Here is a 23,550-nt window from a genome sequence, read left to right on the forward strand (position 1 = left end):
GATCAACCACAAGGATATTTTACTTACAACGAAAGAGAAACAAATCAAAGCTAGGGTGTGTTTGGAGGGGAAAGCATGTCTTTATAACAATCACGGGTTGATTGTGTAAAAGAATAGAAGTTTTCAGGTGGTGATGAGCCGTCCAGACATCCCTCGGGCGCTGCTCGCTGCCGGGCAGCGTCGCAGGGGACACGCCACCCCCCCCCCCCCCCCCCCAAATCCTGCCCCAAACTGCCCTTTCCCCGAGACCCTCCCAGGCCAGGGGCATCGCGATCCGAGCCCTGAAAAGCCACTTTACCTCCATGACCTGCTAACGGTTAACACCCCAGGTTTTATTTACTGAAAGATAAAAGGCATGGCTTAATGTTGAAGTCTTGTGTTTTATTGTGGTTGGCACCAGAAATGCATTTGCTCTATGGTATGTCCATACACACACGCCGTAGACAAAACTGCATTAATATTGGCTTCTCATGATTTTTGTTTCGAACGACTCTAAGATTTTAAAAAATACATTCACAAACTACCTTATGTTTAAACACAACGATTCCCTTATTTCTCGTCGCTGTACCCCAAAACCCGCAATAAAAATAATCATCCAAAGCTGTGTATTCATCACTTCAAGGGGGACCAAAAAACCTCCCCCAAACCCGTTATCAGTTTGCAACGTTAATAAAACCCTCCGGGCTTTATTTTATTTCTATTTTAACCACAGTGGAAATATAAAGAGCTGGTGGCAATCAGTGTCCACGATGGGACTGGGATGGGGTTTTAATTCCCGCCCCGCCGCTGCGCAGGGCGCTTGGCCAGGCGCCGGGCGCCCGGCGGGTGGGGACAGCACCCCCACAGCACCCCCGGACACCGCGTCCCGCCGGGAATCCCGCCGGGAATCCCACCGGGAATCCCACCGGGAATCCCACCGGGAATCCCGCCGGCACCGAGCCGCCACGTCCTGCCCGCGGGATGCTCCGCTCCCAGCCCGGCCCGGCCCGGCCCCGCCGCGCCTCCTGCTCTCCGGAAAGATTCAAGTTTGACCAAGTCCTGTTGATTTAATCATTTTTTAATAAAGCCATCGTTACGGAGTACACCAAGATTGCCAGTTAAGCTCTCTATATGTCACTGGAGGTAACGGCGCTGTGATCAACAGCGGAATGGAAGAAAAAAAAAAAAAACAAAAAAACCAAACCAAAACAAAACAAAACAAAAAAAAAAAACAAAAAAAACCAAACCAAAAAAACAAACCCCAAAGGAAACGAGGTAGGTTAAAACCAGCAACACAGACCTTGTTATGCGACACCCCAACACCACAGGCGGCCATGCTTGCAGCTACTGAGAAAGAAAACCCCAGATACGCACCGAAAATGGAAATCAACTGAGCAAGAGTTTATAAGGACACGATTCAACCTGAACTAAACACACACACACGGTTCGGCACGGATGTTCTCTTCCACTGTTTGTCGGGTAACTCCTAGGGAGCGGAGGGGAGACGAGTAGAGATTCAAACCCTCGGCCGAAGAAACCACACATATATATATATATAGATTTTTTTTTTTTTTTTTTTTTTAAGCTCTTTACAAGCCCAATCCAGCGACACGGGGGACTGGCAGCTCGTTCCCGTGGTCCCCGTCCCCGCACCGGCTGCCTCCCCACGCCAGCGGGCTCAGGGCCCGGGGGGGGTCGCGCACCCCCCGGCTCGGGGCAGCGGGGTCCGGCGGCCGCGGCATCCCGGGAGCCGCCTGCGGCCGCAGCTCCCGCCCCGGGGGGGCGAGCGCGGGGCTCCCCCGCCCGCTCCGCCGTCCTCTCCCCCTCCGATCCCCCCCCCCCGCCTCAGCGCCCGCGGCCGAGCCCCGGGGCAGGCGGGCACCGCTGGAGCAACAACAAATGGCACCTCCGGCCCTATCAAGACACACCATTATGTGAAGATCCATATAGAAATATGGATTGACAGACTTGACAGAAAACGGGAGCTGACTTTTATTAGTCTAAGGCTAGGAGTTTAGCCATTTAAAATCCATTTCCCAAAAGAGGGGAAAAAAAAAAAAAAAACCCAAACTATTATTTTTTCTCTTCTTTAAAAATCCGTTAAGCCGTTGCTGCCAAAAGCAACATGTAAATGTTGGTGAAGGCAAAGGATTTCTCAAATTACCCAGCTCTATGGTTATGGCCTCCATCACAAAGATAAAAGGTACATTTATTGTGCTGTCTCTCACCAGATTTAATTGGTAACTTTACAACATACTATATATTTGATGCTAGCAGGCAGACAGAATTAAAAACAGACTTTTTGACACTGATTCTTTCCCCGTTCTTACAAAGTAGGGGACAAAGAAAAAGTAAAATAAAATAAAATAAAATAAAAAAAATAAAAAAAAAAAGGGGGAAAACTCATGACCCACTATAACACAGCGTAATCAGGAGACCTCGGGGGGTCCAAGCACGAAAGTCCATCCCTGCCGCAGCCCCCGCCCCGGGGGAGTGTGGGGAGCGGTGTTCCTCGGGGCCCTCCGCATCTGCCTCTACAGTGTTAGTCCACGTGTTTAATGTCCTTTAAATTAGAAATAATGCCATGGCGGTGAGTGCCAAGTGCTCCTCTGTTACCAGTTCATCATGGAGTTTCTGTTGAGGGTCATGAAAAACACTTGGCTGCTTCCTCCGGATCTCACCGATGCAAAAAATACCTGTTTGGAAGCAAAAAAACCCTTATTAATACTTGTTGTTATTATAACAAAAAGTCTGTTAATTGTCGCGGTGAGCGAGGAGAGCAGGAGCTGCCCCACACCCTGTGGTTTCCCTCTGCCTAAACCTCCCTCCCTGCTCCTTTTCTGCCGCTGACAGCAGAAATTTTACGCGGACCCGTTGCCTGGTTCTCAGTTTTCCGTGGAGCGCAGGGGTCAGAGCTAACCCATGCCAGGCTCGGATCAAATTGAACCACTTATTAGTAAACACAGTAATAAAACCTCCCTCGCTATCACTACCAAAGAGAGCAAGGTTTGGAACACTTTAAAAATACCAAGTTTATCACATTTTATTGCCATGGCACCATTTATTATGCAATATTAGTAAGACTGCTGTCAGTGGTTTGGAGCTTGATAAATGTTAACCATTTGGGTCAACATCTGCCTCGGTTTGAAATGGTTTTCTTAGGAAAACTTAGTTCCTGAAAGTAAAGCTTGGGAAAATTACTTTCCTTCAATATGCTCCAAGCACAGAAACGTATCAGGACTCTCTATGAAGAATATGACTTTTGGTGCTTCTGTCACGATCCACCAGCATTTGACCCCAATGGAAGTCTTACAAAATAAGATATAATTTGCAAATATTGGGAGGGGACAATCTGAAGCCTTTTTAAAACCAAAAGTTGTTCAATCTTCATATGATTTTCATCGTTAACCATTTCTCCAGAAAGAGAAACATCTGATTTTTGTATTTCAAACCGACCAGTGATCAGGTGGTTGCAGTATTTTAGGAAGACTGAGGTGGGTTTAATTTTTTCCAGTTTTCTTAGGGGAAAAAAAAAAAAAAAAAAAAAGTCAATAGGAGCAAACCAGAAAAATAACTCTTTAAAAAAAACAGTATAAAACCTGCAGAGTCAAGTACTCAAAAGTTAGGAAAAAAGCAACCTAGGGGTACTTGAGCAACGTAAATCCAGCTTCTTGGGCAGCTTCCCATGAATTACTCAATTGCAAGGTTAGGATACATCTTTCCAGCAGAGTTCCAGCCTCACTCCATGCAACAGGTAGGGCAATGCTCCACTCATGAGCAGCTGTTCAATAAACTGATCATGGCCTCAAACCTTATTTATTGGACATTATTAAACCCTGCTCTGGGGACAGAGCAATCAGCTCCTTCACGTGTTTTGTGATCGTGCTCATTACGAAAGAACTCCCTGCTGCATGGTCCTGATTTCTCTCGGTGAAACCTTGTGAGATGAGGCAATGCCAACACCAGAAACAGAACTCAGCGTTCAACCATCTCTTCCACGCAAACATTCCTTTTCCTCCAGCAATTTCTCCTTCCCTCATTCCCTGCACCCCTTGCCCAACTGAAACACCCGTGGCAGGGGTCATCTACACAACAGCCCCATTCCCCCTGCAGCTCTGGTGACCCTCCAGAGAAATATTTAGCAATGCTGTCCACGGAAAAAGATGGGGCTCCAGGGAGAAAATAGTTTAAGATGCATCAAAATGCATCTAAAAATGCATCAGACTGTTTCTGCACCAGAGCTCAAATCAGGGTCGCTTACGCATCCTTACTGCTACCATTTCTCAACTTTTGCAGAGTTGACTTGGCAGCCTCAATAGTTAACATTCAGATGCAAGACTTGGGAGAAAGTCAAGCCAAGTCAACGCAGATCTCACCTACGGGTGGAAGAGATCTTGCAGATCATCCCACCACAGGCCGAGGTTTGCATCCACCGGAGAGAATTAATTGGGAGTGGGTTTATGGGCACTACTTATTAAGCAGGACCTTCGGATTAATTATTAACCTCAAGATAAACCAAACTTAAAGTCTAAAAGGAGCGTGTAGCTTAAAGCACGGATGCAAGCTTTGAAGTGGACTTACCTTATCATTTCTTTCACATAGAAACTTTAACCTTTGAGCTCGCTTGTGCATAAATACTCCATCCAAATGTCCTGTCTCCACTGACCGGATTTCAATAGCTTTCTCTCCCCAGCCCATTATTTGATTGGAATGGATGTAGGCTGTCAAAAAGAAGTGTTTGGTAGGTGTTACAATGTGTGTTGAGCTAAATATTATGCAACGGGCAGAAAAGCTCTCATCAGCTGTTATTCAAAGCCTGTGTGGATCAATGGCTCAGCTCTGACTGCCGGAAGCGCAGGCGGCCAGGCACGTGCCCACAGGGATGGCAGCCTTTACACAGAGCACTTTTCATCCAGAAACTGCTGAGTAATTTAAACAGAAGAAGTATCACTTCTTCCAATTTCTGTGGGTGAGGAGCTGGGCAGTGGCCTGCCTCTACGGGTTGTGGAGCTGAGCAACAGCCGAGCCAGAAGAGCAACCCCAAGTGCTCCCAGCTCCACACCCAGCCCCTCTTCCACCCAACACCGTATTCCAGCAGTGCATCAGCTTGTATTATTTTATACTTATCGTATACTTAAGATAAACCAGAGCTCAAATCTTCGAGAAGTTACTTGCTTTTGTTATGGAGGACCAAATTATAGAAACTTAGCAACTGCATCTCCTATCTGGCTCAGAGAAATCTCCTTTGATAAACAAAATCCCAGATGACTCCACCTCTCAGCACTCTCGACTCCTCATCTTACTCAACACTTGCATGTTAAGCAGGTGAAGAGGAAGGGTTGACCTACCCACTGAAGTAGGCATTTCTCCCCACTGGAGCACCACATCTTTAGTTATCCGTCCATAGGTGTTCACGTAGACGCCTTCATCCTCATAGCACACAAGCATCTCCATCCCGTCTGTTTTAGGCAGGATGACAATGGCGTGAGGAGTGATATTGCCCTGAATCTGCAGTTAAAATAAACCCTAAAAGTCAGAATTATATTGAATGGAGGAAGGAGGAGGGGGCGGGGAACAGAATCTTAGAAAAACAAAACCCCAAACCAACCCAAGAACAAAACCCTCACTCCATTCACCAAACAGGCATTGTCTTTTAGTGATAAGCTTCAAGGGGAATAAACTGTCATGTTTACCCTACCATCAAAGCTGTCTGACATGTCAGGGATAAACAGGTTCAGCACTTATAGAGAGCTCACAACATATACGCCCCCAAGACTGATGGCTGACACTTGGCTGTAATACAAATAAGCGACTGCTGACTTGATGAATCCATCTCCTATTCAAATGAAGGTAAATAAACCCAGAATTTTACCCGTAGCCCTAGGGAAGAAATATCTAATTTTTTAGCAATCAGTCTCTAGCTCCAAGGGCAGCTACAGTGACTTTCCACCCATGTCTGCCCTTCCATAGCGAAGACAACACAAAACCATCCCAAACTGCCCCAGTATCTCTCCCTACGCTTCTTGCCAGCCCTCGCAGAGGAGGCTCTGCTGCTCGGATCAGATTCAGCAGTTCCTGGATTTGATTAGTGACAGAGTTTCTCCCAGACCAGCTTCTCGTGCTGCTTGGGCCAACAGCATGGATGGAGCTTAAATGAGCCAACAAGAAAATCCTCATCTACTGTATTTTTCATAGCGCTGGCTCTCTCTTGAAATAGCTGATGTACCCGAGAGAGGTCCTGTGGTGGGTCCCTGCCGTCAGGGGGTTTGGGAGTTTTGAGCAGCAAGCTTACTGAGATTTGGGCTACCCTAATCCTGCAACCTTCACCTGGGCAAACTGCTGCCTCAGCAGGAACGAGTGTTGGTGAGCACATCTGGGACACCACGCAATGGGACAGTGTGCTGGGCTTCCCACTCTTGGTGAGCCTCTGTTGTCCAACAACCGAGACCCTGGTTTCATGGTGTCTGGCCCTACAGAGAGCTCTGTGCAGTGTACGGACAGATCCTCCCTTCTGAGGGACACCTGAGCTTAAACCTGACTGCTCGGGCACAAGGACAGAAAGAGCTGGTGGGAACGATGAACGTGAAGTCTGCGATAGCTCCGAGTCCTCTTTAAGCGAGTTATCGATGGGGATGGCACCAGAGAATGTCATACCCATGGCAAGATGCCACCCGACTGGTCACCATTTCTGAGCCTCTGAGAGCCTGCCCAAACCTTTCTGGTGACCTGCATTAGTCATGCAGCAGCACTCCCCCGTGTACTCACGTGAGATGGTATATAGATATCGTAAGAGTTCCCAGAATCTACATCAATCACATGGAAACCAGTGTGTGATCCAAAGATAACCTTGAGTCTCTGACCCTCTTCTACAGTGAGATCCACGAGCAGCGGCTTGTGCTGGAGATCTGCAAAAGACTTTTATAATACCTTCAGTCAGTATCACAGAAAACGAACAAATCCCCATAGCAGCAGCTTGATAGGATTTTGAAATCGTATTTGTTTGACTGTGTTTCCTACTAAATATGTGGCTATTTATATTCCCGTCTCTCTGTTCCTATGTCAGATGCCTCGGAGGGTATTACCCACTCGCTCCAGCCAGCCCAGGAGAGAAGTGCTCACCCTTGCCAAGCACAGCTCTTTTCCCTCAGGAGCCTGAGGCCAGCCTGAGGATCTGGTCTCTGAAAGAAGGCGACAGCTCAGTTTTACACGAGCGTGTGTACAGCGAGCACACGGGGCCCCCCCGATGCCAGCGCTGCTCCAGGTAACGAGGGGAAAGTCTGCAGAGAGCTGTGCCCACCCACCTCCCCTCTCGGCAGGGATCACCGCTCCAGTTTGGGCAGCTGGAATGAGTCGAGATTAGCAAAGACCTTCTTTTCTCTGTTCAGTCTCACCTGCTGGACGCAGGCTGGGACCAGCTCCCTGGCCGGGACTGATGCAGGACAGAGTATCTCTTTGTGCCTAAAATCCTCAGCAGGAGGGTGAAACACCCCCAGGGAGAGAAAAGGGCTCCTGGCTCTCTGTGCAAGGACCACTCTGACTCCTGACCGGGAAACTCAGTGGGTGGTATTTCCCACTCTCCCAACAGGTCCCGGCCTACAAGGCAAGGAAAGGATGCTCAGCCCTCCCAGACTGGAGGAGCAGCACGAGGAGCAGGAACCAGCATCCTCACCAGAGCCCACTGAGGCTGGATCCCAGGCCATTTTAATGCTGCTGAGCTCTCCATGTCACTGAGCCCATTTATTTTGGCTTTTGTTCAGAAAAAGCAAATGTGACCTAATACTGAATAAGCCCGTTTGTGCTGGGAGGATGAAAAATGAGATTACTCAGCATGAACGTCTTCAGAAGGCATTGCCCCTTGTGACTTGTCTCTGCACAGAGCTTAGGATGAAAAGTGCTTTAAAGGACTAAGTACAAAATATCCGTTGACAGGTTATAGAGGAGAAAGGTCTCACTGAAGGAAACTGAGGTAGATGAAAAGGGAGAGAGAAAGAGAGAGAAAGAGTGGGTCATTCTCCTGGACTTTCTGTCTTGAAACAGAATCCACATTGCAGAAGGGGAGAGGACCTTGCAAAATAAAAGTGGAAAATAATGCCAACCTGTTTTCATACTGTATGTGAAAAATTAGTCAGAGATTTAAAAAAACCTAAAACACAAAAGAAACCCCACCAAAAATGCCAACTCAATTTTACTCATGGGCATTTGGTCAGCTTTCTGCAAACTTCTAAAGTAAAGCCTGCCAGCGTAAGCTCATTTTAACACTTAATTGTTAGCCGTAAGCAGAATGCATCCCATCTCTTCAGCCAGAATGTATCCTGTCCCCCATGCCTGCCAGGCATCCCGAGGAGCTCAGCTACGTAAGCGAGAGACTTTTCTGCTCTTTCCTTTTTTAGTACAGAAATCTTGTATGTTTACAATTACAGAGTGTATTTTGGTTAAAAGATAAACATACCTTAAATGCCATAAACTTGTGATATGGTTTAGGAGCCCAAGCGTAGATCTCTACAGCATTCTTTAAGGCAATCACCAAGAACTTGATTCTTTCATATTTCACTACAATGAAAATAAAACCGATTTAAAAAACATTCACTTTCTTTCCAACAAGACAGAACAACTCATCTCCAGGAACAGCTTCTCAAGGTGTCTCTCTGTTGGTTCTCACTTAGTTAAGTGTCCACCTAATACATACAGGTGAATTCCAAATTTATTTGTGCCTATGGTCTACCCATACTTTTAAGAGAAATTGTCAGGTGAGAACAAAAATGCATCTCTTCAGACATTTTTTGTCCAGAGAGGCCACTCACCGACTTTATAGTGGATGCATCCCTCCAGGTCCCCAACTGTGATCCAGCCCTGCTTCTTCTCCACTTCAGGGTCATTGTGTAAAATCCTGTTTCTCAGCCAGGAGAGATAGTACACACGCAGCTTGTTCTTCTTTCCTGTTGGTAAAGGAAACTTCTCTGTCAGAGCAGAGCACGTGTGCATGGGAAATCTTGAGATTTCAGTGCTTATTTTCACTCACAAGATGACAAAATTAAAGCTTGTTTCATGATGAAGTTGAAAATTGTAATTTAATAGTTGTGTTGATTTTTTTTTTTTTCTTGGGGAAAAAAACATATGGAAAGCAGAGCCCAGACCTCTTGTCTCCCAGACTGCAGGCGGATACTGGGAGAGCTGGGCTCTGGCTTCCTGCGGGCTGGAAATGTTCCTTTTCCTATAAATTGGTGTTCACAGAGAGACAGTCGGGCACAGCGGGGCTGTGACCCCAGCTCTCCTACAGCTCAAGGCTTACCCAACTACTCAACTATCTGGTTTCTTTCCTCTCTTCTCCTTCACACAACATTAATTCCACCCTGGAGCCAAGACATGAGCTCCTCAGTCTGCGACAGGCACCGCTATTTGCCAACAAGCCTGGGGCTGGGCTCTGCAATGCTGAATTTCTGCCAGATTTCTGCCTGCCTGCTCTTGGACAGCTGTGATCTGGCTACAAACCTCCCTGCTGCCGCAAAGCCCCCGCTACGGGGACAGGACACAGCTCGCACCGAGCCCGGTGGGAGAGGACCCAAACCAAAAACCCGGGGCTGCGACTGCTCACGGGCTTCCCCAGGTCCCCAGGGCTCTCTTGGGGGCCGGTGCTCCCTGGGGAGCACTGCCTCCCCCATCCATCTGCCATTTGGACCAAACCCCTTATTCCTACAGCTGTATCCCCAAAAGCCCAGGGGAGCTGCAGACCAAGGTAGATGACAACGCAGAGGTTCTGAAGAGCTCTATCTGAATGGAGGGAGCAGGACTTTGCAGGTGAATGCGGAGCGGGCCCAGGGGGATGTTGGAACAATGCAAAAGTAAAGAGAAGGATGATATCAAGCAATTTCCCTAATGAGCATTTCTCTTGCTGTCTGCTGTGAGCTTTGTGGGGTGGGTATCAGCAGCAGAAGGCTCTGCCACCTGTGTGCTTCATGGGGCTGCTCTGCAGGGAGGACGCCGGGCACTCTCCTAGGAGACTGGACTACAGAGCTTTTGCTCTTTTTTTTTTTTTTTTTTTGCCAGAAATCACGCCATGAGCCTGATTTGAGAGATCCAGAGCTCCCAGCCGAACCTGGGGACGGTGCTAAGCCCGTGGCCCTCACAATGCTTGGGGCACCCCGAGCACAGCCACAGTCTGAGCTGGAGCCCTGAAGCCATGGTTCATGGCTCCCTCGGCTAGAGCCAAACAGACCCAAAAGCAGAGCTCACTGCCCCCTCAAGCCGGGACTCCTTGCCTCGCTGGGGGATCTCCTGGTATCCCACCTGTATCCCGCACCTTCCCTTCCCGGCTAGAGGATGCAGAGTTGCAGATGAAGGAGGCATTCTTGCAGATCTAACGCCTTTGATTCTGGAATAAACCTCCTCCAGAGGGAGCTCCCCTCTGACACGTGTGGGCAGGTTTTGTCTGAGCTGGAACTGCTTGGGGCATACGGCAGAGAACGTGAACGATGGGGTGACAGCACACGAGGTGTACCTGATATTGTCACGAGGACATTGAGGCCCTCGAGTACGTCCATCTGTTGAAATCGCCGCCTGTTGATGAGGTTGTAGACCTTCCCTTGTCCACTTCGATCCAGCAGCATCAGGCCGTTTTCTGTGCCCACCAGCAGATTCACACCTGAAGAGGAGAGGGCGATGGGCACCAGGAGCCACGGCTGCTCCCCAGGATGACACCCCGAGCTCATCTCTGCTACCCCCGCGAGCGTGACTGATCCCAGCCAAGGCTGCAATCCCCCCACCACCACGGAGGGTCAACTCTTACAGCGCAGGGACTCGGGGACAACGACATTGCCCAGGATGGAGAAGGGGACAACCCATCAGTTCCGAGATGACACATTCGTGTTCCATCACCAGCCACCCGCTCCGGGGAGCTCTGCCGAGGGCACGGCGTGCTCAGGGCTTACCCCACAAAGCAGCACAGAGTATCTCCGAGTTGAAGCGCTTCTTGTATTTCCGTATCTCCGGGGTGTCGCTGTGGGGACGGATGTTGGTGGGGTTGACGTTCACCACCGAGATCTTCCGGGCTTCGTTCAGCTTGGCTTGCTCCTGTCTGAGCAGCTCGCTGGTGAACAGGGCTTGCAAGGAAACACAAGAATATAAGAAGGCGTAATGGATTAACTCTTCTGTCGCCTCTTTTTTGGGATAGGAAGACAATACTTGGTTTATTTCCCGATGGTGGAGTCATCACTATGTCACAAGCTACTAGTTTGGAGAGGGATCAGGGTTTTCTCGTGGGTTGGAACCAGCCAACACCAAACCCATCAGCAGGTGATATCCCCAGACCTCCAGCCCAGCCTACCAAGCTGACCAGCACTATTCGCTGCCTGCCTGCCCACATTCAGCCGTTTTCGATGACTTCAGAGCAACTGCCAGCTTTTTGGAGCGATTACCACCTCCCGGTTCTGCCAGGAACATTTCTCCTGGCTCCTGCTCCCTGTTTTCTCTCAGACCTTTCTGGTGGAAACTGGAGAGCACAGGGATGCAGACATGAGCAAGTGAAATGTGAAAGAGGTTCAGTGGGGTTATTCAGGCCCCACGACCTGGCTTTCACAAGGCCCTCCCCTCTCAAACCGGCCACGTTGCCTCCTACCAGTGGCAGATGACTCTTCATCCTCATCTTCATCTTCATCAGTAGGGGAGGTCTGATACACTCTAGTGTCCACAAACGGGGTGAAAGAGGCTTTGGTGCTACTTCCCATGCCATACTGGAAGATAAACAGCAAAGAGAAAGCTCAGAGCACAGAAATAGCAATAATTTTATGTATGTTTGTATATGTAAGAGACTTTCTAATCAGCAGACGCCGTGCCTGGCCCTGTGGTGCCCTTTCTGAGCCTTATACGAACATCTGCTCCTCCTCCCCCACAACTAATCAGGAAAAACATTAAATTGGACTTGTGCGTGTCCATGAGCAAGAGAAAATGAGAGGAGCAGGGCCCAGCTCTGCTCTCCTCTTGCAGGCAGAAGCACAGCACAGCCATGAGACTGGTTAGCGGAGAAGCCGCAGGGGCCAGAGGCAAAAGTCAATGCAGGTAAAAACCAACTGGTCTGCATGTAACAGACCTGCCTTAAAAAGCCTGCTCTGGGATGTCAGGCAGGCCAGGGTTTGCTTTTCCCACTCTCCCACCGTGCAGCCAAGGTTGGCAGGACAGCACTGGGAGCTCTGGAAAGCCCCGGCATGGGGCAGCTGACACGGATCCAGCGATCACCGGAGTGATTCGGAGAGCTTGTGCCAAAGCCAAAAGCTAACTAGCACTGTCTGAGCATAGATTTTAATTCAACAGGTTGTGGAAATCTATTTTAGGACCTGTAAAGCTTCAGCAGGAGAGCTCATACAGCCATAACACCGCTCTGCTTTTACCACCTGTTATCTAGAGATACGCTGGGCTAAGCCAAAACGCTGATGTCCCTGTGAAAGTAGGGGAAGTCAGATCTCTAGCAAAACACCTATTTTTCGTTCTGCTGGGCTGTTATTGCTGAGGCAGGTCCAGCAACGCCCCTCAGCACACCTGGCTGCTCCGGTTTTGGGAGGATCTGAAGAGCTGGAGGTGGGGAAGGCTTGGGGTGAGCTGTGTGGTGCTTTAGGGAGAGCTTTTGAACAGGGGGTGTTTGACGATGCCTTGGACACTCAGGCTCATCAGAAGATGGCATCCCTGACATTGCTCCAATCCCCCCCCAATCTGGTCTTCAGCACACCTCCTGGGGACGGCACGTAGGGGTCACTTGCCATTTCAATGAACTGTGTTAAATCACCTACAGCATTTCAGGTGGCACTGCAGAAAGGGCCGCATCTAAGCTAACAAAACTTAACCTGAAGGTATCTTGGGGAATGTCACAGCCAATAGTTTGCCACGGGAACTTGGGGAGGAACAAACTGCAACATCACGTTGCGTTTTCTTTGAAGCCATTGCTTTGTTAAGGCAGAAAACGAGGCTAAGACCTTCTCACAGGCAAAAGGAAATCCTTGCCTTGGGAGTCAAAGTGATATGATTTCCCCTCCTTTTGAGCAGCTTATTTTTCCCACCCCAGTATTTACCCAGGATACGCTTTACGCACGAGCTCCATTAAGAGCCGTAACAGCAGCAAAACCCAAGTCACCCTGCAGCAGCACCACTGCTTACGTTTTTCTTCCTTGGGACATTTTCTTTCTCTGAAATAAATCTTCCTCAGCTTTCGTGCCACCGGAGCCCAGGCTGCTCCCCGTGCCCCACGCCACCACCCCAGCCCCTGTGCTGACAACTGCCACGGGGACAAGCCCGTGCCGCGGGAAGGCGCGCCACGGGGAACAGCACTGCCCTGGCACATCCACACTGAAACCAGGCTGGGCTCGTACCTGTCCCCCAGCGGGCCACCAAAAGATTTAGGGGCAAAAAACCATCGGGTGTGGGAGCTCCCTCATGGCTTGGGACTTTCCAAGCATTTTGGGGCTGGCATCTGTGGGTGAGCCGGCATCCATGCCCTGTGCCTGCCAAACCCACGCTGCGCATCCCGCTTCTCTCCCGCCTCTTAATCCCCTGACAGCCTGCCTGTTTCCATAGAAACGGGATGGATTTCCAAAAAGTACATGGTAACTGAGACCCACGGAAGGAGTTAACAGCCTGCGGCAGGGAAGGCTGCAGGAACAGATACTGCATTTACATACACAGTGCGGCCACATCAGTGTGCGCCCAAGCGCCTTTGTGCTTCTTTCATATCCAAGAAATACACAACTTTTTCCCTGTCCTGGATGTCTTTTCCATAAAAGACCAAAATTCAAGGAGGAGAAGAATTCAATATTTATAGGGATGCTTTCCAGCTGAGAGCCAGGTGCTTTCCAACAACTGCAGTATGAAGAAACCCCTCATCCCAATGCACCCAGTATTTCTTTTCTTTGCTCAGATTAAGCTATTCTCCTAAGAGGCTGGTATTTTAATAACTACCGAGTCTGGTATTTAAATATTAAGACCTCATCTTCCTCCAGGTCCTGTTCAACTGCCTATAAACCTCCGTGGTGGCTTACAGATACAACATCGAGCTGCAGGGTGAGGTTGTGCTTGCTCCCTTCTTTTTGCTCGCAGCACCATGAGTCACCTGGAAGCCTCTGAACTAAATCCCCAAGTTTCCACTTACACCCACTCCCAGCTCAGTCAGCCCTAAAAATGCATTTTTAGAAATGGAAAAGATCTTCTTGGTTGGTATTCTATAAATGAATATATTTAAACCCAATCTTTGCCTGTGTTTAAGGAGTCCCAGGATGACTGTGGAAGGTGTTACTTTCAGGATCAACTCTCTCAACACTGCTTTTAAAGGCAACGAGGAAACAGATAAAACCTTGAGGTCAAGTCACATACCATCTGTTCTTACGTTTTATCAATGCCCAATTCCAAGCAATTTTTATTTTTATACTGCTAGTAAAAGCACACCATATAATGAGTACGTAACTTCTACACAAGAGAATATGATGACAAAACTTTTGGCGTGCAACCAACAAAATGAAAAGAAAAAAATTAAACAAAATATCTTATTTTGCACCAAAAGGGTTGATTTCTTGTGGGAAAACAGAGAACTGTGCCTGGTTCCCACAGCTGGTGATGGTAAGCAGGACACATCAGTTCCCTTATCTGTCACATCTTGTACCTTCTAGGACTTTTTACACCTTATACAATGTTAATGTACAATTGTGTCCCTATAAAACAGCGACCAGGGAGAAATACCTTGCCATGACAGGAAACACACAATTTTAAAGGTGTGTAGATCGTTTCTAGTCTGAAGAAGTATCCTGAATTTTGTTGGCTTTGGGGTTTTTGCAAACCTTTTGAGTCACATTAAGTATCAGAGATTGCACAGGTGGAAGCTGGGCCCAGTTGAAGTGAATGGCATCACTGGCTCTCAGTTTTCCTGTATTTCCGAGTGTCAAAAAAAAAAAAAAATAATGGGGCTTTCAAATCAGTTGGCAGCATTCATGCCGTCACCACCAAAATTTCAGCTGGAAGGCTCGAGACAAGACCTATTACACATTTCCACCATCAGCCACAGACCCACATAGCAACAACCCATCAGATTCCCTTGCACTTCCACTACACTCACCCACGTGGACCAGAGAGAGGGAAAAGCCAAGAAAGCCAGGGAGGAAAGCAGGAAAGCCCCTTTACGGGGCAGAGATGTTAATACTTGTTTAAAGCGATGCAAAGGAGAAAGAGGAGCCCCCCCACCACCTACTTCAGGCACCGAGTCCATGTCCTGCGCATGCGTGGAGACTCGCCCCAGGGCCTCGGTCGGCGTGCCCGCAGGCGAGTGGCTTTGCTGCACCAGGTCAGGGAGATTGATGTGACCTGCAAAGCCATTGCTGGCTGCGTGGCCAGAACGCTTTTTTTCACCAGAGGTCTGCAGAGACACAACGCATGAGGAAGAAAGAGAAGGGGGGGGGGGGGGCGGGGAGGAAAAAAGAGAAAAAGAAGAGAAGAAAAAAAAAAAAAAACCAAACAAAACCAAGTCGTTGGCAGTCCCCCAGTTCCCAGAGCGAGCACAGGAGAAGGATGTTCTCTGTTTCCATCCCCATGCAATCTGGCAAGCAGCAAACCAACCCCCCATCCCGGGAGAAATAAAGACAGGATTAATCACAAAGTCGATACAGAGTTATTAGCCATGTTAGAGCGAGAGAAGCCTGATCACTGTCGTTTTGAGACAAGGAACGTATGGCAGATTCTGCTCTTGCCACCGCGGGCGCAAAACCCCATGGCCAGCTCTCCTCCCACACGGCCACTGGTGACAGCAGAATCTGACCCCTCGATCAGCGTTAGCCTTAACGGCTTTGCACAGCTACGGCAGCGAGTAGCCTGACTGCAAATGCCAACACAGCCCCCGTCGCATGTTTCTGTAACCCAAAACAGCAGTGAACAGCCGCAGCGGCGGCACAACGACCGGCATCTCGCTCTGTGCACAAGGTTCCTGGGGTTTTTCCAGAGCTCCCCTTCCTCTCCATCCCCACCTCGTGCACGGCGGGTGCTGGAAAGTTTCTCCCTTCCCTGCTTACCGTTTTGAGGTATTTGCCATTCTGAATGAATCCCACCTACCTGCAGCGCATCAATGAGATCGTCACAGAAACTTGCCCGTTTACTGGGATTAGTGGAAAACTCCCTCTGAACAGGCTCAGCAAGTTTCTGACCGGTCCTGACAACATTTCTTTCAATCGCTCCTTACCATCACCTCCAACCACCTTGCTATCCCTCTGAGGAGCAAAAAGCCCTTTGCCCAAAGCCCACTGACCTCAGGGAGTCTGTCCTCTGACGGCTATGGTGGCAGCGGGGAGCAAACAGTACGCACGCAGCACCCGGCAGCAGTTTGGGTTTCTTACTGTGCCCCCTCCCCACAAAAGGGTTTCCCAGCTGCTTGTCTTGCCCGTGGCTTTTACACCCTTCTGCATCACTGGTTTTCTCACACGGCTTCGCTGGCACGCCACGTGTGTTACAGCTGTGGTGCTGAACGCCAAGCTCATCTCAGAAACTGTTACAGCGGGGACTTGTTCCCCTGCTCGACCACATCACCCTCCCAGCTCCACGGACGTGCCGAGGGCTGCGTGGGGATCCCCGCTCCGCACAGCTCCACGCCCCTGAGGGATGGGGGGGCTGAGCACTGCTGCCCGCCTCCAAAACTCGCGGAGAAAGGCAGCAAACAGGCTGTGACTTTTGCTAACTCCTTCCTCTCTTTCAAAGTTGCATTCCTTTTTTTCCCCTTCATATGTGAATAGCTTGTATCGATGGAATGAAGAACTAAAATGCTGCTCGGAGCTAATTTGTGCTTGATCTAAACGTTCCTCCTTTATGATCGCTGACTCCAAACTCCCCTCCCTCCTTCTCCTCTCCCATCCACCTCCTTTACATGCTGGCAGGAGAGTGACTCCCCTGTTTTGCTACCTGCCAGAGCCTCCTGCCCCCTCACCGAGAGACCTGCCACCCATCTGAATTTCCAGCAGCATCGCCCAGCTCGTTCCAGCAACTGGAAAACCAAGAAACACTGGGGGAGATCTTCCACAGCCAACCGAACGTGCCTCCTCTGCCTCACTCCTCCAGCAGGATCGCTCCGGCCGCAGCCTTACCTCCGCGACGGCGGAGCTGGGGACGGGGGGGCTCGCGTCCGTCTGGGACGCCCCGTGCCCACGCAGCCGGCTCACTGGGCTAGCTGGTGGGGAGCGGGGCTCGGCCTTTCCCGAGCAGGACCAGCCCCTGGTAAAAACCTCCAAATGCTTTACAAACACCGCACGTCTCTGACGGTTACGCGGTGGCGAAGGTTGGGAAGAAGAGGGCAAACTTTGGGCCAGGTTCCAAGAGTATTAACTCAATGCTGTAAATAGAAGACAACTTCTGTTGCCTGGAGCTACTGTGGGATTGTGGCAGAGTTATTTGTATGAGCATCCTCCCGGCCGTGCCCTGGCATTACTATTCACTGCTGTTTGTAGTTCTGAGAAACATTTGCACTTGTCACATTTGCTCCGAGTGTAAATTGTATTAACGAGAGCGCTAACGAGCACAATTTACTCAGTCATTTTGTGTTCCGGACACACAGCACTGTTAGTTTTTGTGCTTACATGGGCAAAACCTCCTGAAGATGCTCCATGGAAATATTTGTTTTACAACTTACCTCCCTCACCATTAAAGTCCCTTCCCTTGAAATATTGCTAAACGTATCTGCATGGGAAGTCTCTAGCCCGTGGGTTGTCACCATTCCCAGGTTGTACGGCTCATTGCTTCCAGTAATTCCTGTTGGTCTGAGGACAGAATGGGAAAGCATTAGTGATGAACGTTTGGTTTGCTAAACTAGTTGAAAAATCCTCTAATACAGTATTATTTTACTCAGGGTAAGGCTTTGTACCTCATGGGAAGAAAAATTAGAAAATATATCCACTTAAATGCATGGGGAAATTATTTACATTGCCAGAAATACAGGACCAGGGTCAGGTTGGTACACTAGAGGTACAGCATGGAGACCAAGAAGAAGGGCCTTTCCTGTCCCAAGGTGCCCTGAGAGGAGCACTGATGAACAGATAATGAGGAGTTGCAGTCCCACTCTACCTTACAACATTTTTTTCCACTTAAGAAAGTTAAAAAAAAAAGAAAAAAAAAAAAATCACCCCCCTTTATTCCCCCTCTCAACCCCTGAAAAGGGAACAGTGCATCAGAGCATCCAATGACAAAAGACAACAAGGGAGGGGATGGAGTTTGGAGGAGGTGCTGGCAGGAGTACAAGTTATGTCCTGTAGCTTTCTGCTGTTTTCTAGATGAAAATGTAGCCCTAACCCATGATTTTGCCTTGAGTTTATTTCCGTACTCCTATCTCAAGAGACAGGCTGGAATTTATTCTCACACACATTAAATTTTAGGGCTGCCTGCGAGTGGATGTTGCAGGTGGTGAGCAGCCACCGTTCCTTTATTATTACATTCTTAGCAGACCAGACGCTTAAATATAATTCAAGCAAAATCAAAAGCAAATGATGAAGCTCCTCTGGATTATCCAGCCCTGCCTGTGTGCTGGAAAATGCCAATGGTAGTTATGAAGATGTTGCTGATAAGACCTGTTACTTTGCACTTAAAGGCCAGAAGACCAGTTGCTTTCCATCAGTATGAAGTAATTCACTCTTTAACACCTCATCCCCATGCACACCTACTTGTCAATGCTCAGAGGCTCATGAGGGAGCGTGAGAAGCCAAGGCAAGCTCGCATTAATCAAGGGGCTGACGGGTCCAATGTGAGCCCCAGGGACCCCAAGGTGGGACTGGCTCAATGAGGGATCCTCGCCCGCATCGTATCAAACGTACGACTGGACAGGCATCACCAAAGCACTCCAAACAAGAGCGTGCCAGACTTCCGTGGCACCTTTCACGTGAGGAGCTCAGACCTTCCTACCATTAGCTTTTCAACACCACCAAAGGATGACAGAACACCACAGTTATTTCCATTTTAGAAATAAGAAAGCAGAGAGAAAGGGAGGCATGTTCATTTTGAGACCATACAGTGCGCCAATGAGTGGCTGTGGTAGTCCCCAGGTCCCAAATTTCATCTGAGCGCAGTTTCCATGTCACCCTGCAAGAAATCCCTGGACACGGGCAAGAGTTGGCTTGCACAGCTCAGAGGAGAGGGAGCTGAAGGGAGACATCACAGTCTTCAGATGGAGCAAAGGTATCTGCAGAGGTGGAAGCAGTAAATGGTCCTTCCTATCCACTGGGACACAAAGCAACGCATGGGCTTATCCCGCAGCAGGGGAGACCTGGACAGAGCTGGAATGAAGAGCAGCCCAGCGCTCAGGAAGGATGCCCAGGGAAGTGTAAAAATGGGCTACACACGGATCGCTTGGAAGGTGCAGGAGAAAATGAGATGATCGCTCTCAGCCCTGGTTTTTAAGGAAAAACACTGAACACAGGAAAAATAAAGCTTTGATTGAAAAATGCCCAAGTACCTCTAGTCTGAACTTGAGTTAAGGTTCCTTTTGTGCAATAAGGGTGTAAAGCCAAGCATTTGCTTTCTTTTTCCCCAGACACACAGCAGTGCAGCCATGCCCACAGATACCCACGAAGGGTCAGATACGGACAGAGCTCCTGCCACCTCACTGTGACACCAAGGGTTGGCATCTCCATGTTCAGTCTCTGGGGCACGTGCATCCGCAGGACGTTACGGGACAAGTGGCGTTCGGCTGGCAGCAGGTTAGGGACATCCATCTCGCCGCCACGTCTCTCGTCCTGGCTGCAAAGCCTTCAGTGAGATATTTTACCCACTGACAAGTGCTGTGCCAAACCCAAGGTGTTTGGTGGAAGGATGTCAGTACAGATTAAGGGCTCCCGATTAAACTCTGCTTCTGCGAGCAGCCCGAGGGCCCTTCTCGCACGTGTGGCTGCCCGTCCGACTGCTGCATATTCAGACCCATCCCTCTGTCTGACTTTCCCCAACAAATTCCAAGAGCTCTGATTTTACTTCTTCCTCTGGAAGGAAGCTCCAACCCAGGAGCTCGGTACTCCACTTAACACAGGTCTCCAAGGTCTTCTTGCTGCCCGGGGGGTTTCCCTGCCGCTCTGCATCCCACCACTATGAAGCCACATACGCCCGTATCAACTAATAATTCATTTAAGAATGGAAATGAACTGATTAAACTGCAAACAATCCCCTAAAGGCTGCCCACAACTCCTCTGTGAATTCAAAGGGGTGGGAGTCAGACCCTGCTGCCAGGCAGAGACCCCCCAGAAACACCCCTGAAGCGCCGAGTAGGGAGCCCGGGTCGGGATGCTCCGCGAGCTGGCTCTGTGTGGAGGCAGCTATTTGGTGGGCGTTGAAGCTGTGCTGCCCTCCTCCCTCATCTATAGATATTCAAAAGCACAAGCGTCCCCTGACCTGTAGTGGGGACACCATAGTACAGTCCGTTGTTTTTTTCATTTGAACGTTTTAGCCTGCCACGTTCTGCTGCCTGCACAGTGACTGAGCCAAGGACAAAAATCAAAGACAAAGATTCAGGATTATTATAATCCTGGCTCTACCAGTTGGCACCGGGCAGGCCACCAAGCACTGCACTTCAGCATGGCTTGATTGGGGGTGAGATCAGGCTCAAGAGCAGGCAGAGCTTTAACATGCCAACCCGGTGGGCAGGACCCAAGGCGTGGACGAGGTCAGGTGCATCCACTCCGGCCAAAAACCCACTTTGCTCATCAGCAGGAACGGGTCCATCAGCTTGGAGTCCAAGTTCCTGAACGTGCAGGGGAAGTAATTCAGTTTTTCCCATTAAGCATCTCTAGTTTGGACCAGGAAAAAGATTAACCCGAGTAAATCATCCCTTGCAGCTGTGATGCCGTTCCCAGTGCCAGCCACCAAACACCGACGTGCTTTGGACGTGCCTCACACCACAGCTAGGCCAAGACATACTACGGTTTCACGGTTTGCCCCCCCAAAAAGAAAGCACTTCTTACATAAGCCGTGGGATGTCACTGACGGGCACGGTCCCATCATGCGTCTCGTTCTCCCCATCCTCCTCCTCCTCCTCGCTGCTTTCTGACTCCTCGCTGGAGGAGGAGTAGTCCGTCACCTTCTTCAGGGGACGGTTGGTTTCTTCGATGCGCAGCTCCCTCAACTCTTTGGCTAAGGCCGTCAGATCCTAAAGGGGATGGGGGCAAGGAAACAAGAAAGCAGTGGCTATTATATTTAAAGCAAGGAGAACGTCACATACATCTCTTCAAAAGCCAATGCTAACAGCACGAGCAACGAGAAATAGCTTTACAGAGTCGTTACAAACATGAGACGAACGTAAGACAATGTTTGTAGCATGTAGCATTTATTAAACAAAACAAAACTGATTTACGCTCACTGAAAAATCAATAGCCAACCTCTTCTTTTTCTGTTTGGAACGTGTATGTGCATATATATACACACACTTATATGTATATACACGACAAAATTGTATTTGTTGGAAAAGGTGAAGTTCAGTCACCATCATAGTAAACTGGAAAACAATGTCATTTCAAAGATTGGCTCAGAGAATTTCTCCTGCAGCAGGGTTTTCTCTTCTTTCAAACTTCTCAGAGAGACCCTGTAATTGTATTTATTCTGTAATAAATGCATTTGGGAAGGAAGCAATGACAGCATCTCCCATGGAGTGGTGCAAAATCCCCACGTCAAGAGCTGCTTCCGTGGTGAGTCTCCGCTGTCGGGCGGCTGCCGAGAGGCAGTGAGGAGCACGAGGAGAAGCGCCCAGCTCAGCCAGACTTTGGAGCCACAGCTCTGAGTCAGCCACACGATCAAAAAAAAAAAAAAAAAAATAAAAAAAAAAAATCCCTCAGCGGGACCCATTAAGCACTTTATGTGAAATGTGGCAGCCTAGAAGCTAAGGGGAAAAAGAAAAAAAAAAAAAGCCTCGAAACAAGAAAAAAGATAGGAGCAGTCCCAAAGCCTAGTAATAATTTTTCAGTTTACCATGACTTTGATGAGGTCTCAGACCCGACAGTCATATAAAATAGACACTGCTATTTCAAAACAAGGAACATGGCAGGCACCGTGTAGAAAAGAGACTTTTTGTTATCTTACATGCTTTTATAGCAATGCAGGGGGAAGCAGTAGGGCAGAAAAGCATGAGAGCTCGAATTAGAATGGGTTAGAGAAGTCTGTTGCACAAGACATGCACATGACGAACAAAGCATCGCAATTGTCAGTCTTACCATTTCTCCCTATATTAGTGACCGAGGTAGGCATCAGTGCATTCGGTCAGAGATAAAGGATTAGGGAGAAAGAAACTCATTGAAAAAGACTAAATTCCACAATTGTCTTACGGCCATACTCTCATTTACTGCATTTCCAGTTTACCGTTCCAGCAGGGCGACTACGGCAATATTAATTACGGTTGTAAAGGGAGCTCTTAAAATCTATCCCGTTGACATGTGAAGAAAACAATGGAAAACCTCTATGGCTGAGATGCAAACCCAGTTTATTTTTTCATCGTGAAGCAGGAATATTTTGCAAGCAATTTGTACTTTGGTTACTGATGACCCACACCTCCCGGCGGGCTCCCACCGGTGGGCAGCCACACATTCTGCTCCCAGGCCTGCCCTGCCCGGCCTCTGACAAATTGCAGAGACTCCCAGGGACGTCAGAGAGATTTGCATCAGACCCGTAAATGTCTGTATATCAAAAAACCTGAGGGTTTTTGTGTTTTTTTTTGTTTTGTTTTGTTTTTTTTTTTGTTTTGTTTTGTTTTGTTTTTTTGTTTTTTTTTTTTTTAAAAAAAAGATCAATCTGCTTCACAGCAGCTACGTGTGATGGGTGTTACATACCCCTCTCCAAACGCTCTCTGTACCTCTAAAGAAAAGCTCTTTATCACAATTAAAGAGCGAATGTGGTATTTCAAGAGTTAATTTTTGATGTCAACATGCTTGGGATGGAAATAGTCAAATCTGTAGTCATGGCAAGTAATTATTTTAATTAGCAGCGTAGCAGCTTCTATGATATGATTGTTTCTTTTCCTAAATAAGAATCAATGACAATTTCAACAGCTTAACAATGCTTTCTATTTAGAGTACAAAACACGCTCTTTATCGAGCACTTGCCTTTGAGTTGGATTGGAGCCTTCTTAACTTTAAAAAGGACTTTAGGGCTGCGTAAGAGCCTCTCAGAACTGCAGCTGGATTTCCTGCAGTGTAGGACCGGGACTGAACCCTTCCCTATCACAGCCATGGACTGTGAAAATTACTTCTGTTTTGCAGCTTCCACTTCTAACGTGCTGCAAGGCACCCTCTCAGCCTTCTTTGGTCATCGCTAGAAGATAGTCAAGTATTTTAAAAATCAGCTTAATTAGTTTTTAATAACTAATTTGGAAGTTACAAGAGCAGTAATACTCCCAGACAATATCATCAGATAACTCGTATTTCCTAGTTAAAGCTTTGCCTCGGGATGGTTAATTCTTTGATGCTATCATTTTCTCTAAGTAATGAGCACTTTGTAGGATTAAACGGCTTCACTGAGTTGCTCTTGCACCAAAAACAATCTGACAACTGGAAAGTGCTCTGTAGTTCCACATGTGAATGAAGTGTTATTACCGAGGATGACATA

The 23,550-nt window shown here is 48.5% G+C and overlaps 1 protein-coding gene across 10 annotated transcripts in view; it reads right to left on the bottom strand.

Moving 5' to 3' along the window:
- Positions 1-360: 360 nt before the first annotated feature.
- TNIK (TRAF2 and NCK interacting kinase) overlaps positions 361-23,550 on the bottom strand; it is a 165,071-nt gene continuing 141,881 nt past the window's right edge. For 4 of the 10 annotated variants that reach the window (XM_042799493.1, XM_042799507.1, XM_042799534.1 and 1 more), the window contains 13 exons: positions 22,164-22,172; positions 20,922-21,106; positions 17,615-17,741; positions 15,197-15,361; positions 11,591-11,705; positions 10,905-11,075; positions 10,475-10,618; positions 8,781-8,915; positions 8,429-8,529; positions 6,745-6,894; positions 5,328-5,487; positions 4,561-4,700; positions 361-2,675 (listed from right to left, as the gene is read on the bottom strand). In XM_042799493.1, coding sequence (XP_042655427.1) covers positions 2,592-2,675; positions 4,561-4,700; positions 5,328-5,487; positions 6,745-6,894; positions 8,429-8,529; positions 8,781-8,915; positions 10,475-10,618; positions 10,905-11,075; positions 11,591-11,705; positions 15,197-15,361; positions 17,615-17,741; positions 20,922-21,106; positions 22,164-22,172 — 1,686 coding nt within the window. In that variant the 3' untranslated portion in view covers positions 361-2,591. Of the gene's footprint in view, positions 2,676-4,560; positions 4,701-5,327; positions 5,488-6,744; positions 6,895-8,428; positions 8,530-8,780; positions 8,916-10,474; positions 10,619-10,904; positions 11,076-11,590; positions 11,706-15,196; positions 15,362-17,614; positions 17,742-20,921; positions 21,107-22,163; positions 22,173-22,870; positions 22,874-23,550 lie in introns of all 10 variants that reach the window. The other 6 variants (XM_042799516.1, XM_042799509.1, XM_042799503.1 and 3 more) reach the window with 3 other exon arrangements.

This window comes from Tyto alba, unplaced genomic scaffold (assembly GCF_018691265.1).
Source record: "Tyto alba isolate M040663 unplaced genomic scaffold, T.alba_DEE_v4.0 Super-Scaffold_10, whole genome shotgun sequence".
Classification (NCBI taxonomy): Eukaryota; Metazoa; Chordata; class Aves; order Strigiformes; family Tytonidae; genus Tyto; species Tyto alba.